This window comes from Xiphophorus hellerii, chromosome 20, assembly GCF_003331165.1.
Source record: "Xiphophorus hellerii strain 12219 chromosome 20, Xiphophorus_hellerii-4.1, whole genome shotgun sequence".
NCBI classification, from domain to species: Eukaryota; Metazoa; Chordata; class Actinopteri; order Cyprinodontiformes; family Poeciliidae; genus Xiphophorus; species Xiphophorus hellerii.
This window is the reverse complement of record NC_045691.1, coordinates 32693143-32708333: the sequence shown is the minus strand read 5'-3', so window position 1 is coordinate 32708333 and position 15191 is coordinate 32693143. Positions and strand designations below refer to the sequence as shown.

General features: G+C 40.9%; 1 protein-coding gene across 2 annotated transcripts; it reads right to left on the bottom strand.

The window, feature by feature from the left end:
• Positions 1-44: 44 nt before the first annotated feature.
• LOC116710721 (solute carrier family 41 member 1-like) lies at positions 45-15183 on the bottom strand. Of its 2 annotated transcripts, none has more exons than XM_032549906.1 (10): positions 13615-15183; positions 9163-9270; positions 8945-9016; positions 8658-8802; positions 8419-8565; positions 7436-7580; positions 7187-7266; positions 4613-4747; positions 2665-2813; positions 45-2583 (listed from the first exon to the last, which is right to left on the bottom strand). In XM_032549906.1, the coding sequence occupies exons 1-10, from the start codon at positions 13741-13743 to the stop codon at positions 2386-2388; spliced, it is 1308 nt and encodes a 435-aa protein (XP_032405797.1). In that variant the 5' UTR covers positions 13744-15183; the 3' UTR covers positions 45-2385. The 2 variants fall into 2 exon arrangements, with proteins under 2 accessions (XP_032405797.1, XP_032405796.1); XM_032549905.1 differs by lacking the exon at positions 13615-15183 and adding an exon at positions 10504-11729.
• Positions 15184-15191: the final 8 nt, after the last annotated feature.

The window sequence follows — 15191 nt, the reverse complement described above, 5'->3', positions numbered from 1 at the left end:
TTATGGACATTAAAGAAATAAAAAAAAGGCTCCACACAAGAATAAACCATCTGACCTCAAATACTGCCGTTTGTCAATAGGAACACATACTAACACAGAGACAAGTTTAATACAAGAGCCTTATAGTGTCTGTTTTATGTTAACATACACACACAATTATGTCTATTGGTCATAATATAATCACCTACCATCTAGCAATAACAATAGGCGTGCAATAATTGGTGTTTGTACTATTTCAATTTGAACCCATTAAACTGCATGTGAATAACGGAGGAATACTAAGGACCAAAGTACTGAAGAAGTTTAGTTACATTTTTTCTTACTTGGATACTTGTTTATTTGTTTACGTTGAACTGGTCAGATCTGTGACCTAATTCTGACCAGGAAGCTCTACCAGGAATCAGAGCAGAATGAAATACTAGCTGCATTTCCGTTACATTTGTGCACAAATCTTTGTCAATATTCTGCTAATGTCAATAAAAAAAACACATTTTCGCAATTGCAATGTTGACATGAAATAAGAAATGAAATTAAAATCACACGTGAATAAGCTTGTTCACATGAAAAGTTATTAAAAATCATGGCAGCGATGGCTGTAAACAGTTACATGAAATATATCCATAATTCAACCATAGAGCTCGCTCTCATTTATCAGCCAATCAGGAGACGTCAGCGTTTTATTCAGGCCTACATGGGAGCGGCTACCTATGCGGCGTTTTGGGGAAATTGAAGTCATCCGTTTTCCAGAAGAGCTGTGGATTCAACAGGTTGGAATGACAACTTTTTATGAATCCTCTGATGCTGTGAGAGTTCTGGGGGAGAACTACTCAAAAACAAGCCGTCATCCTCCTACTACTTCCTGTCGTCTTATTTATGTTTTCCACCAGTAGTAACCATCACGTGACTCGTGTGATGCAAAGAAGTGTTTCCATTGCACTTTTGTAGAATATATCCATTTTTGGTACGGCTGAGAAACCACCTCATCTCAGCACAACAACTTTTCATTTAAAAACGTTCATTTTTTTTAATGGACGAGTTTTCCATTAAGCAAATTTATCTTCATAATTTCAATCTGCACAATTTAACTGTTAATGGAAATGCAACTCGTGAGGAATCGCTTTATATTAGTGGATTTAGTGGAGAATTTATCTCCGTTATCAATAGAAGTTCTCACATATTTTAGCTTACACATGTTTTGTGATGTGTCGTTTTACTCTTACATATCTTAAGTTTTTTCTATGCAAAACGACCTACATTGTAACCTACATCAATCTTCTCGTGATAAATATTTATTTTGCATAACCTTAGGTCAGGAGTTAACGATCCCCTTTTTGCAATAGCTTAAATTTCTTACATATGCTATAGTTGCATCTGTTCATCTCCTGCCCATAACCTTTAAACTGCATAATCTTGGCTCTGTTGACATTCATTGCTCTTCTGTTGCCGACAGATTCTTAACCAGACTGAGATTCTTCTAAAAGACTGAAATCTCACCCTTAACCCACAAACACTGCCAATTAGCAGCGTGTGGTAATGTAGCTCTTCTGAGAAAGGCTTCTTCAGGAATATAGCACCATCCATAACACGTTTCCCCAGGTTCTGCTAACAATAAACAGCCTGGTAGAATGATACTACCACCACCATGCTTCAGTTAAGCAAATGGCACATACGAGGCCGTCCTAAGGTCATATGGGGCCTCAAGCAGAACCTGATTGAGGGTCCCTCCTGTTCAGAACATCAGCATCACTAACAACTACAGATGTGGAGGAACCTGGGAAAGGGGCGGAGCTTAAAGGGATCAGGAGGAATAATTGGTTATTATTTGCTGAGCTTCAATTCAGTTCAGTTTATTTCTTTAGCGCCAACTCACAACAAATGTCATCTCAATGCGCCTAAACAAAAAAGGTAATTTTAATTCACTCACACATACATTTCCTTTGATCCTAGTTATCAAACAGGGCATTAAGCTCAGCTAATTATTCAAATTTGTTTTAAAAGTTTTTATCTTTTATTATGGGAGACCTCTAATGTTCTGCGTTAGCAGTGGGCATACTGAGGGAAAATTTGTGGAGCAGAACTTTTCTCTTTTGAGAAGAACTTCTTGCAGCTCGTCAAAGACAATCGTAACGTCCAGACAGTTTACTAAAGATCACCTAAACAATCAAGACTGACAGCAGAACAAAATCTGAGTTGCTGTTTTTTAAGCTACACATTATGTGAGCATTTTGTTTTCCCTTATAGTGAATAATGATTGTGACAGAATTATAGTTTGATCCAAAGTCAGATTATAGCATCTCTAATTATTAAGTCACCACCTGTTTTTTTGTTTCATTGTCTTTCAACTGCAGTTGCAGTGAGCTCAGCGGTGTGCTTCAGTCTTTCACATCAGGTACTGGTGCTGACCAGAAGCCCGGTCTCTTCAGAGCTGCCCGTCATAAGAAACCTGAAGGTCAGGGCCAAGAAAGCAGTTCCCAGCAGGTCCCCCAGAGCCGTGAGGTAGGGGATGGAGTAGTTATCTGGATCCAAGCTCCGTCTCCACAGCCAGCGGATCATCAGGACGGAAGAGTAGAGCAGAACCACCACCTGCAGGAGGACGAAGCTGGGCTTCAAATGCAAACACTGTGCAGTTTTTATTATTACTTCTTGCAGTAAAGTGTTTCTAACCTGAAGCAGAGCTGCACACAGGTAGCAGATGATGAAGGTAGGCGTCATGGCGGTATGGCCTCCCCGCAGCAGCTGGACTGTGTAGAGGAAGAGGAGGTGACCCGGTACCACAAGGGCGACCAGAACTCTGGCTGATTTAGAGTTCACATCTGTTCAAACATGGACAGAGAAGCAAACCTCCAGTAGGTACAATCACTGACACTCACAGCTAAAGAGTCAGAAAATGTAGAATCACCGATTTAGCCAACATGTATGTTTGTTCTGTGGCAGGAAGCCAATGCCTGGGGCTGTTTGGAGTTAACTTCATTGATTTGTGTTAGTTTAAGTGGCAGCCATTTTGTTGTCTTGGCACACTTTGTCTCTTGATTTTTTTACTTTGGTTGTTTTATGTATGAATATGTTCTGGACGCAACATTAACTGCCCATCCAGGACTTGAAGAAATCTGAACTGATCTGAACCCTCATTTCTCTAACTAAGACAGTATGAAAGGGAAAGTATTATGTAAAATTGACTCTTTAATCTTTACGTCATGTTATAATGCTATTCCCTCATCAAAAACATACCTGGAGTGTTGCTTTTATTCTTAAAGGTATATTTGAGAAGTCCTTTAATCTCCATGGCAACCACTCAGTTATGCAAAACGGAGCAATTAGCAAACACCTGGTGAACTCCTTCTGCAGTTTCCAAACTTCTGCCTCACAGGACAATCCTCCACTCACTCCTCCATTCACTCCTCCACTCACTCCTCCATTCACTCCTCCACTCACTCCTCCACTCACTCCTCCATTCACTCCTCCATTCACTCCTCCACTCACTCCTCCATTCACTCCTCCATTCACTCCTCCACTCACTCCTCCATTCACTCCTCCACTCACTCCTCCATTCACTCCTCCACTCACTCCTTCAGACTAGTCAGCAGCAATTAGCAAACACCTGATACTAAACATCAGCTGAGCTCATGATAGGAGCTACTGCTCAGAGCAATGCTGGTCACAAATATTGTTAAAGGGTTAATAGAGGAGCCATGTTGTGATGACTTCTCGAAGGTGGAGCTTTAGAAGGAGCAGGAGTTTCTTAAAGAGACAGAGGCTCAATTTCAAGGCGTTAAATTATGACGTCAGTTTATTTTATTTTAGAATTTATTTTAAATTATATATATATATCATATATATATTATATTTATAACATTTATGACAACTGAATGATAGTAAGAATAGTAGTAATAAAAATATATAATTGGTGCTATAAAATGGCAGTGTGGCTGGAAAACACATAAAACTGCCCCTGTCTAATGTTTTCACATTAGCAATGCTGTCTCATAGAACCACATGAATGCATTCAATTTTTTTGACACATTTATTAAGTTTAAGAGCGTCTGCCTACTTTTGCCCCTGAAAATATAAAGTGATTCACACTAGACCCTTAGTTAAGCTTCACTTGACTTCAAATAGGTTTTGCCCTCATCCAACATGCTGTTGACTGTTGAGCATCCAACAGTATGTTGGAAAAATAGCAGATTTTTCCAACAGTATGTTGGAAAAATCTGCTATTTTTCCATCACACATTACATTGCATGGAGAGCACACATAATTCTGTTTAACGTTGTATTAATACATCTGTCCCACTTTGAGACTTTGAGTTTAGTTTATTAAACTGACTTCTTTTTTATTGGCCTGTCTGTGTAAATGTTGGATCTGTTCATTTTTTCATGTTTTGAGTAAACAAAGTGCCATAAATAATGAACCTGAAAATCTGATTTTTTTAGTAAACATTCCCACTGAAAAACATCAAAACTAATAAGAATGACTGTTTTTGTTATTTTATTTTTATTTCCCAACTAAAGCTCACTATTAAAGACATTAGTGAGCTGCTCTGATATTGATCTATTGACAAAGGGTTAGTAAAGACCCAGGCACTTTTTTAATGTAACATTGTTGTTGGTTTGACCTGAGGAGCAGAAGGCGGTGCAGGGTCCAGGACAGTCAGCACTCATTTTTACTGGGAGAGCTCCAGGAACGCTCCAGTAATGGAGGTAGGTAGACATCCTGCTTGCTTGGACCGCCACCAGATTTCCTCCAACTCCTGCGAGAACACGGAAACATAGAGCAACGGTCATCGCTTCTAAGGAGGCGCGGCAAAAGCAAATGAGGCGGATTAGCTGAGCCGGTCAACAACTGATGTCATCCAGGATAAGTTGCTGTGGAATATTATCTCTGCTGCTGCTAAATTCAGGTATCAGTGGCAATGTGAACAATCCATTAGGGCAGATCTATTCAGTCTAATTCTATGGTTTGTGACATCATGCTTTATTATTTATTTTATATTTAAAATTCCTAATCACACTTTCTGAACCATTTGACAGGTTTGTTGCAGTTTATTTGTTACATGTTTGATCAATGTAGTCAACTTGTTGTTTTTGCCATTTTCAGTTTCTTTATTTTTGATTTTACATTGGATGTTATTTTCCTGACTGAACAAACTCCAGGTGTTTTTGTGTGTTTGACCAGGCTTGTGAAGCTACTGGTGTGTTTAAGTGTTCTACTGGTGCAGAGTTATCAAATACATTTGTAATACTCTTTATTATTGTTTTAAAAAAAGAGAATTGTTTCAAGTCAATTCGGCTGTTTTTCTGTATGGAATCAGAATCAGCTGATGCTAAACCTCAGATATCAGTATTGGAAGTGAAAAGAGTGGATCGAAGCATCCATGGTAAAATAGGCTTTTAAATCCAGAATCACTATCTAGGGCCTCTCACTATACTTGGGGAAAAAAGATTTCAGAAGGGCATTTTTTTCCCTCCTGAGAACAAAGGGCAGGTGCTTTAGCGCCACCTTGTGTCTTTGGTTTCTCGCCCTCAGAATCACTGTCGACTCTCTGAAGATACCTGTGGATGATACGAGTTCAGCATTTAATTTCCTGTTGGGACAAATAGAGTATTTGTAGCTGAAGTGACTTAAAAATAAGGAGAATAATAAACAGCACAGTTCAAGACCTCCAGATTCAATTGGGAGGGGTTGCATTTAAATGTCTTTAAACAAAGAAATGTGCCATCCTCATGATCCATTATGAAGAGAAACTACATCCTATGTTGAATCAAGGTTCTGATTTTAAACGCTGAGTCCAGAGCGTCAACAAATAGAGAAAAAACCTTAATCCATATCCAAACAATCACTTTACTGGAAATCTAATCCAATTCTGTTTCCCATGACTCCTTTCTTTCCCCTCAAACTGTCTAAAAATTCATTGTCAAGTTGCTTGAAATTTTCCATCTGCCTCATAGCCCCTCCAGCTGATTTTATGAGCAGCAGAGTGACCTACTCTCTGCTCTCAGAGCTCTGAAGCACCCGGATGATTGGAACAAAACAGGGAAAGTGTTCCTGGTCAACAAGGCATGAGAGGAGAGCCTGCATTGGAATGCCAATGCACTTCCTGGAGCGGGATGGCACAGAACAGCAGCCAGTGAAGGCATAGTTGGCATTCTGATCAGGCTTGTGGTCTATGTAAAGGTCGTTGTTATTGCTCTCCGCTCAGCATGCCGCTTTGTGGTCAGCAGGACTCGGGTCACAGACGATCTGGTTCTCCACGCCCCTCTGAGGATCCTCTGACACGGAGACCAATCAGACTCCAGCGGCTTTTTCATGGCTAATGATTGATGACGGACTCAGATGTGACGCTGAGCTTGGCCTCAGCAGGGCTTTGGTTTGCAGTCAGGCTCTGGAGGAGTTAAAAACACTTAATCCCGTTATTCATTATGGGATTTACTGCTGGCTTCCAGCGTGGCTCAATCATTTCCACATGTCATCATTTTCCGGCTTTGCTCATAGTTGGTCTCTTAAAAGCAACTCTTTAGAGAGAGAAATGTCATCATTATAAAACCCGTCATTGTAATTTATAGCATCGTTTTAGCTCAATTAAAAGGATTATATGGACAATGATAAAAGAAAAACAAAGTTACTGTTCAAATCTCTGGAGACACAAACAGAGGATGAGTGCTTTATAAGAACATTTTTTACAAAACATCATTAAACATCTATTTTTAAACAATTGCTCTTCTGCTTATCTAACTACCTGCACTATCTAGCTGTACTGTGATGGACACGGCTAGCTTGCATGTAAAATGAGTGGAGAATCAGTTCTGGAAACCGTTTATTCCTACTGCAAATTGACAAATTTATCTTAACTTTAATGTTCCTTCGAGTTATTTTGACAAATCTTTAAAGATTTTTCACATTTTTTCAAATGTCAAATTTAAAATTATCCATAGATATTATTTAAGAAAAAAGCTTTCATGTTTTCTTTTTTATGTTTTTGTCATTTTTCTTTTTGTCTCCATTCTGAGGATAAAATTTATCCATCCAACAAAAAGTTAATTAATTTTTTGTTCCAAAAATTTTAATAAAAAATGTACACATTTCTAACACCAAAATTGTGTCCATTATAATAATCTCTTGATGATTTGTAGGCTGTTACTGCCTTGTGAGTAGTTAAAGTTAAAGTTTGTCTTGTCAGTTTTTAACTCACCGTTGATGATGGGGGTGAACACAGCCATGCCTTCAAAGCTGGGGTTGCTCACAGTTTTATCCAGAATCAGACCACCAATGCTAAGATGAAAATATGATTACATATAAATCAGAATAGAATAGTTTTGTTAAAAATGATTTTGATTCCTAATGAGGTAAAGTTTTGACTTTTTGGAGATCAAAAGCTCATGAATCAGTCTTTGAGTTGAGGTGAGGAGGTGATCAGATGACTCGTCACTGGTGAACCCACCTGCTGACAGACATGGCCAAGATGACCGGCTGCCATCCTGACTTTAGGACTTCTCTGATTGGTGGACTGTGGCTGGCGATGATGACCCACACGGGGGTGAGCAGCAGGAAGAAGCCCCCCACCACGGTGGGCAGGTACCACAGATCTGGAGGGCAGCAAAAGAAAGAATCAGAAGACGGTGAAGACAGCAATCTGGCTGTGATGACTCAGCTCTTTTCTAGCTATTAGCAAGAAGTTAATCAGGATTTTGCTGCCCTCCTCTGGTTAAAACAAACAAACAAAAAAGAAAAAGTTAAAATGCATTAATGATGTTTCTATAAAGGCTTTCCAGATGTTTGTATCACAAAAATCCCTTTCAGCTACTCCACATCTGGGATATTCTTGTTCTTTATTCTTTAAAGCGGCAGTAGTATGTGTTTTCCAGTCACATTGTATCATTTTTTAGCAGTCAAGTAACTATGTTACCTTCACTTGCTAGAAAATTGCTGACTGTATCAAATATGACTTGAAAGAAATTTGACTATCTAATTTAACTCCTTTAAATTGGACCTATGTCTCTTTAAAAACTCCTGCTCTTTTTGAAACTCCGCCTCCAGGAACTTATCTCAACATGGCTCCTTTATTAACCCTTTAACAACGTTTTTAGCTGCATTGCTGTGAGAAGTAGCTTGTATGATGAGCTGTGCTGCAATTGTACTGCAATTAGAAGTACCATGCTAATTGTTGCTGACTAGTCTGAAGGAGCATAGTGGGGAGGGCTGCTCTGTGAGGCGGAAGCTTAGAAAGTGAGAAACTTTGTCCTTGAAGACGGGGCTAGGTCCACCCAGGTGTTTTGCTCAGTTGAATGGTTGCCATGGATATGAAAGGATTTTTTTTCAAACATGCATGAAACACTCCAGGTATGGTTTTAATGACATAATGTAAAGTTCATTAAAGTTAGTTTTACACTATATTGCCCCCTTAAGGTAGGTTGTCTCTCTGACCTCTGTAGGTGAAGAAGAAGCTGCTGACCCCAGCAAGCAGGGACAGGGTGATGAGGTCACCGAGGCTAGCAGCGATGGGCGTGGCCACGTTGTCCGGGTTGACACCCAGCTTTCTGGAGCCAATAATCACAGCCACCACCACCAGCCCTGTCTCAGCCCACAGGACAGCTGGATGAAGCTGTCGCATCACATCAACTACATCGTATTGTGTCAATTAAAGCGTTGAGCGTCGGGCTGACCTAGAGCGAGTGCGGCAATGAAAGCAGTGCTGATGCTGCTGGCACACAGGATGGCAGCCTGGACACCGTCCACTCTCTCTCTGCTCAGACGGCCCAGAGCCACGGCGGCTACGGCAGCCAGGAAGCCCACAACTGTAGCCTGAACCTGGAGGCAAATTCAAAGCAATGTTAAATACAGAGTCCAAATAGTGTGTGTGTGTGTGTGGGTGTGTGTGGGTGTGTGCGTGTGTGTGCGTGTGTGTGGGTGTGGGTGTGTGTGTGTGAGAGGGAAAGAGAGTGCAGGCCACCTGAATGAGGGCCATGTTACAGAGCACCATCCTCCAGCGCTGCCGAGTCTCGTCCATCTGCCCCATGTTGGCCTGCAGATGGGAACAGATTTACACAATAATCCCATTTCCTCACAAGTCATTGCAGAAACTTTTCAAAATGCCGAACATCTCGTATTTTACTCAGTCTCATAACAGACTTTATTTTGCAGTGTGTGTTTAGTGAGTGTTGCGCTCACTGCTGTTGACAGACGGGATGCCAGTGTCATCTCTAGGTTTCCCTTCAGCCCCACCAGAGCCGGCACCAAGACGAACACCTCAGAGATCTGCTGGAACACCTGCCAGTGCTGACAAGCACAGAGTGGCATAAACAAATCACAAAGTCCTAATCCACATGTTCAGCTCATCCTCATGCCCTTCATTCTGTCACCAATTTCCTATGTGAGCTAGATATCTACTACAGGTGTGTAAAACTTCAAATTTTAGTATTGATCTGATAAAAATACAGAGTCAGTATCACCAATACCCATACCGATACTGATACCGATACTTATATAAGTTTGATAGATCATCAAACTTCTGACCTTTAAATGTTCTCATGGTTTATTTAACCCTAGTTTTAATTATTTTAAAACTTTGGACAATGATAAACAGAAACAATAGAAAACCTGTGTGCATTTTTCAGAGATAAACAAAGTGCAAAAAAAATATAATTTGAGGGCAAATTAAAACAAAGTTTTAAAGTAGACTTAAGAAACTACAAGCAAAATTTCAAGAGGGAGTCTTATCATGTTACTATCGATCTGATTCTAACATCTACTTGGTATCAATTTTTTTATATTTTGAATCCATCTGCCACACTTTAATAATTACATGTATAAACAATCTCATTTCTTACTGCCTGGCATTAAATCAAACTGATCTTTTTTTTGGTCTGAAACAAAAGTTGCTGTAACCGAGTTGCTCCAAAATCATGACTTAGTTGTTCATCCGCCACTTAAAGTGCTTCACATACTGTACCTGTATGATGGAAATGTTTAAGAGAAACAACAAGAGAAAGCATAGAAAACCGACAAAAATTCAATAATAAAAACCAAAACGTCACTCTAAATTTCCATATAATTCTTTCCTCATGATGTCATATTTTGTAAAGTGCACCAGTCCCTCCGGCAGCAGCACCAGGATTCCCTGCTGGGTTTGTGTTCTCAGGTGAGCAAACCTCCTAATTTTCCCTCCAAATGGAACAATGTTCTTTAAGGTTAAACACGTCAATCTTCCTTTCATCAGACGACTGGTCATGTCGTCTGATGAATGTCTTTTCCCCTCAGTATATTTGTAAACTGCTGTGTGGTTTATTTTTTCGTTCCTTTCTGAATGGCATCAAATGAATGAAAGTCCCAGTCCTGTTGTCATTTACAGTGGAGCTTAGAAAACTTATTTTCTGAGCAACAACTGGCTCTAAAGAGTTTCAGAACCACTAGTTTGGATCCTACCAAGTTAAGTAGTAACAGCTTTTCTGGCATGCTTCGCTACACTTATGTTTAAACAAAAAGCCCACTCTGAAGTATAATTCTCCATACTTGCGCGGCGTCCATGACCGGCCCGGCCGGCAGGATGTGGAGCCGGACCGGCTTCACCATGAGGCCGCCGGCAGAGCGGCTCCATCTGCAGCCAAGGCCTCTGAGCTGGTTCCCTGGAAACACAGCTTGCAGGGACGGATGTGCCACCGCCATGACACATCCGTCTGAACCCATCACCGCTTCAAGGCTCTGCTCAGGTGTGAGATGACATCACTTCCTGTTCAGCCCAAGCCCTGTCACCTCCACCTTCGCTTTGAAAACTCACAACGAAGTTAGTCTGACTTTAACTCAGAGGGACGTTCAGCGTGGAAGTGGAGTGTACACACACACATCTACTTAATGCAGGACTGGTAGGAATCTTCTGACACACACACACACATACACACGCCTACACACCCCCACACGCACGCACACACACAAAGACCCCCTTTGTCTCCTCACGCCTCGCTCTTCAGCAGCCGGGCGGCCGAGGCGGAGCGCTGGACGGCCGGCCTGAACAGCCTCCACCTCCTCTGGGACAAGGACATCCAAAAGGCCAGGAGCTTCCTCTCTGCCCTCCCGCTCTGCCACTCCGTCTCCCTCCACATGTCCCTCTGTTTGTCCCCCATCCCGTGATGCCCGCCTTGAGCCTGGAGCCCCTTCTTCATGTCGACGAGGTCTGGTCCAGGCTGTGACCTTCTGACTGACCCCTGTGATGCTGCGTGTCTTTTAAATTCCAGATGAATAGAGACAACGACGTTTTGATCTGAGAGGAAGGAGGGAGTGTGAAGGAGGATGAGACACTTTTTCCTCTCCAGTCAGGTGGAGCAGACTCCTCCTCCTCCTCCTCCGCCTGCAGCGGGCTGTTGACGCACTCAGAGCTGCAGCAGGTGCTGGACCTGTGGCCGACACGTGGTGCTGCTGTTGCTCTGTGGGAAGGACGAGCTTTTACCCTGCTGGACTTGGGAGCGGAGCGAGACACACGCACAGATCCCATCTGCTGTCTGTCAGAAGTCACCTGGTTTCCCTACATAATCTACCGACTCATATGAATTCCCAATCAAAACTCCTCACAGGTAATCTGTCAATGCAGGTGAGACAGGGAGATAAATAAAAAATCCTCACTAGTTCAGATTGAATCTGTTCCTGCATTGTGCGACGTCTGATGTGTGCAGATGATCAGCAAGTGTGTGACCTAAAAGTCCTCACAGACACCTACATCAGGACGATGACTCAGCTGAAAACTGTCCTTGTTACATGGCTGCTGTCACTGCAGCGCCCCCTAATGACCCAGGCGGCAGAGCTCACACTTAGTAACGCAGCACACAATACAACCTACTGTGTTTTATTGAGGTTTTATGTGACAGATCAGCACAAAGTAGGGAGGAGGTGAAGAAGGGACATGTTTCATTTATTCAAATCTGAAGAAAATATGCATCTGAATTCAACTCCACTGACTGTGACGCTGCTAAATAAAACTCAGTTACATTCAGGAACGGCAGATTTTGAACGGAGTTGATCTGTGTGTAGTTCAGTTCCAGCAGTGGCCGTTGTTGATGTGGGCAGTGTGTCCAGGGAGGCATTTGAAGGAGGGGCGCACAAGTACAACACACACTGCAAAATACAAAAGAATCTTACCAAGAATTTGTTTTTGTCTAGTTTATTGTGCAAATATCTTGGTACACTTGAAATAAGGCAAAATTAAATTAAAGGTAACTTTGTCAACAAGATGCAGGAGCTTGTTTTAGGTCAATAATTCCTTACTGTTGATTAAAAGGACAAGTTCCTTTTTATCAAAGGAAAAAGAACTCCTTTTTACAACAAAAAATGTTTTGTTGTAAATGGAAATAATCTGCCAGTGGAACTAAAATTTGTTTGATCAACATTAAGGGATGATTGCCTTAAAGGGGCGGTATTATGTATTGGTATTATGGTGCCATTTTATAGCACAATCAAGTAACTAGGTTGTCATAAAAATTCTGTATACATTAAACATAAAAGAGATTTGATGGTTTTAGTGTACTAAGGTAATTGCACTAGCAGCTAACCAAACATACCGTGTCACATTCGGGGGTTTTGCAGTGCAAAGCTACAAGTTTTCTGTTGCTTTTATGCCCAAGCAGCCAGTTAAGAGTTGGTGCTTCCTGTTTGTTGCTGATAATTAATACCGAACTTTACAACACTGAACGCAGCACCGTGAGAGGTGGTGGTGGCAGCATCATGATATGGAGATGTTGGTTGTTTTTTTTTAGCAGACACAGGTCAGTCAGAGTGGTTGGGAGGTGAATATAGAGAACTTCAGTGAAATATGTTCTTTCATTACATGATTGTATAGAACACTGTAGCCAAGATTTCTATTTAGACACGACAGAAATCTTTGTCATAAATTGTTAGTCATAAAGCAGCTGCCTGTGTCTCCAGAATGTTTTATCTATAATCAACACCATAAACGCACCATCACATATTATTTGACAAAACGTCGGCAGAAAGATAACAAAGCATTTTTTTCAACACAATTTTTTTTATGGGTGTTTAAAAATTAAGATAAAAATTGATATAATTGTTTTGCATGTAACTGGATTCACACCAAGTGTCTCAAAGCGCTTTACAAACCAAACAATCCAACCTCTTTACTGTCACATATAATTTAATTTACAGGCTAATAAATTCATGTTCCTGAATCTGACACTGCTTTTACGTTCTTTGGCATCTTTGGAATAATTAAAACTTCTAAACCTCTTCAGTGAATGAATTATAATAAACTAAATTTAATGGTTTTTCCAGATACTTCCTGCATTTAGACCTGTGTGTTGACACTAACAGAAACAGCAGCTCTGCCTTATCTCTGAAATCTGTTTATTTCTTTCCATGGGTCAGGTTGGGGTCACCTCACAGGTCATCCTGACCTCCTGACTTCCAGTTAAAACCAGATAACAGTGGACTTGTGTTCAGCTTCCACATCGGCTACTGGAAATCCATTTTAACTCTGGGGAATTTGTAAGCAAATCATTACTAAGAAAATACCTGCCTACAAAGATCTCTTTATCATACAGAAACCTCACGGAGTGTTTCTTGGACCTCTTCGGTTCCCATAGATGTCATGTACTAAACTCCAGTTCTAGTGTCACTAACCTGTGCGCGGTCCAACAGCATTCCGGCTGTCACCATACCCTGACCGGCCAGCAGGTACGAAGGCAGAACTTGGAGGCACATGGTCCAGGATGACTGTCCACAGGACAGGTGGAGCTTCTCCTCCCTCATCTTGTCAGGACCAGACAGCAGTGCTGCCGACGTTCATACTGTAAAACTGACCATCTCTAGTCCTCTCACTCCGACCTGGAGCCCAGACTCTGTTTGTCTTTCAGCGTGCCAGTTTCATTTGCTGTGGGTCAATCAGCTACAGGCCTCTCCACATCAGCAGCAGCTGGATCTGTGGCACGTTTGCATGGGAACTCCGGACACGTTTACATTCCAACCATCTCAAATTAGTAGACATTATAGTTACTTAAGATATCCCTAACTATCTTAAATTCTTAAATTAACACTCATGAAGTCAAACATTCATTTTTGGATTGCTGGAATGTAACGGATTTTAAATGGAAACGGCCTAGCATAAATGACAAACCAGCCCGAGTCATGTAGCGTCACATTTTCAGCCTCAGAGTTTCATGTCTCAGACAAGGCCACTTTATTGTTACTTAAATCATGTAGTTAAAATATTACATGTTAAGTAAAAATATAGGGCAAAGTTTACAATTTATTGGGCATCTTGTCATAGAGATATTTACATTATGCAACATTACGTTATACCCCGAGCAATTCATTGACTGAACTGAACAGTGGTTTGCCTCACCATCTGTCCTCATTTGACGTTGCTAGCTGCCAGCTCAGTTTTGGGAAAAGATGCAAACTTTGCACATTGAGCTGAATTTGTTTGGAAAGCTTCTTCTTTTTAATTTTAGCCTCCTCGAAGCCAGCCTTACTCTTCCAACTTTCCACCATGTTCACTGGGTGCTGCGTCATGTTGCGTCTCCAAAGGCAAAACAAAAGGAGATCCGCCAATGGGGCGCAGGCTCTGACAGGCCGGCTACATATAAAATCAGCCTCACCATTTACATTCCAATCATCTGAAACTGGTTTATAACTTGTCATATGAGTTAATTAAGATATTTATAATTATCTTAAATGAAATCAAAATCAAATCAAATTTCATTTGTATAGCACATTTCAGCAGCAAGGAATTTCAAAGTGCTTTACATCATAACAAACACAAAAACACAAAGTCATGCAACAGAATCAACAATCAAAACATGACAAATTACCATTCGAGATAGTCAAAATGCAGTTGTTTAGTAAAAATTTGTTTTTAGATATCTGCAATGTAATAACTGATAGTCCTATGAAACTGATTTTATGTTAATGTTCTTTATTTAATACCTACTAAGCGAACATATCCTTATGTCCCAGTTTATTCTTTTTTATGACAGTATTATTGCAAGCAGTAATCTTCCAACCTTTTAACTCTGTTTGATTTCAGTAACTATTAATAAACAAGAAAGGCCTCTTCACCGCCCAGCTGCTATTAATATACAGACCTCAACCCCAGTTCACGTCTCATGTTATATGTCAAACACTGAGCTCAAACACGAAGGGGCCACAGATTACATTCTGTCTTCATGTCATCAGAGTTGGCTCTGGTGCATTTGTTG

What these genes read in the sequence shown, in the direction of transcription:
- LOC116710721 (XM_032549905.1), bottom strand. Translation starts at nt 10,677, where the DNA reads ATGGGTTCAGACGGATGTGTCATGGCGGTGGCACATCCGTCCCTGCAA. An exon ending in GTAACATGGCCCTCATTCAG is followed by an intron (nt 8,803 to 8,944) that starts GTGGCCTGCACT and finishes ATTTGCCTCCAG; the next exon opens with GTTCAGGCTACAGTTGTGGG. An exon ending in CTTCTTCTTCACCTACAGAG is followed by an intron (nt 7,581 to 8,418) that starts GTCAGAGAGACA and finishes GCTGCCCTCCAG; the next exon opens with ATCTGTGGTACCTGCCCACC.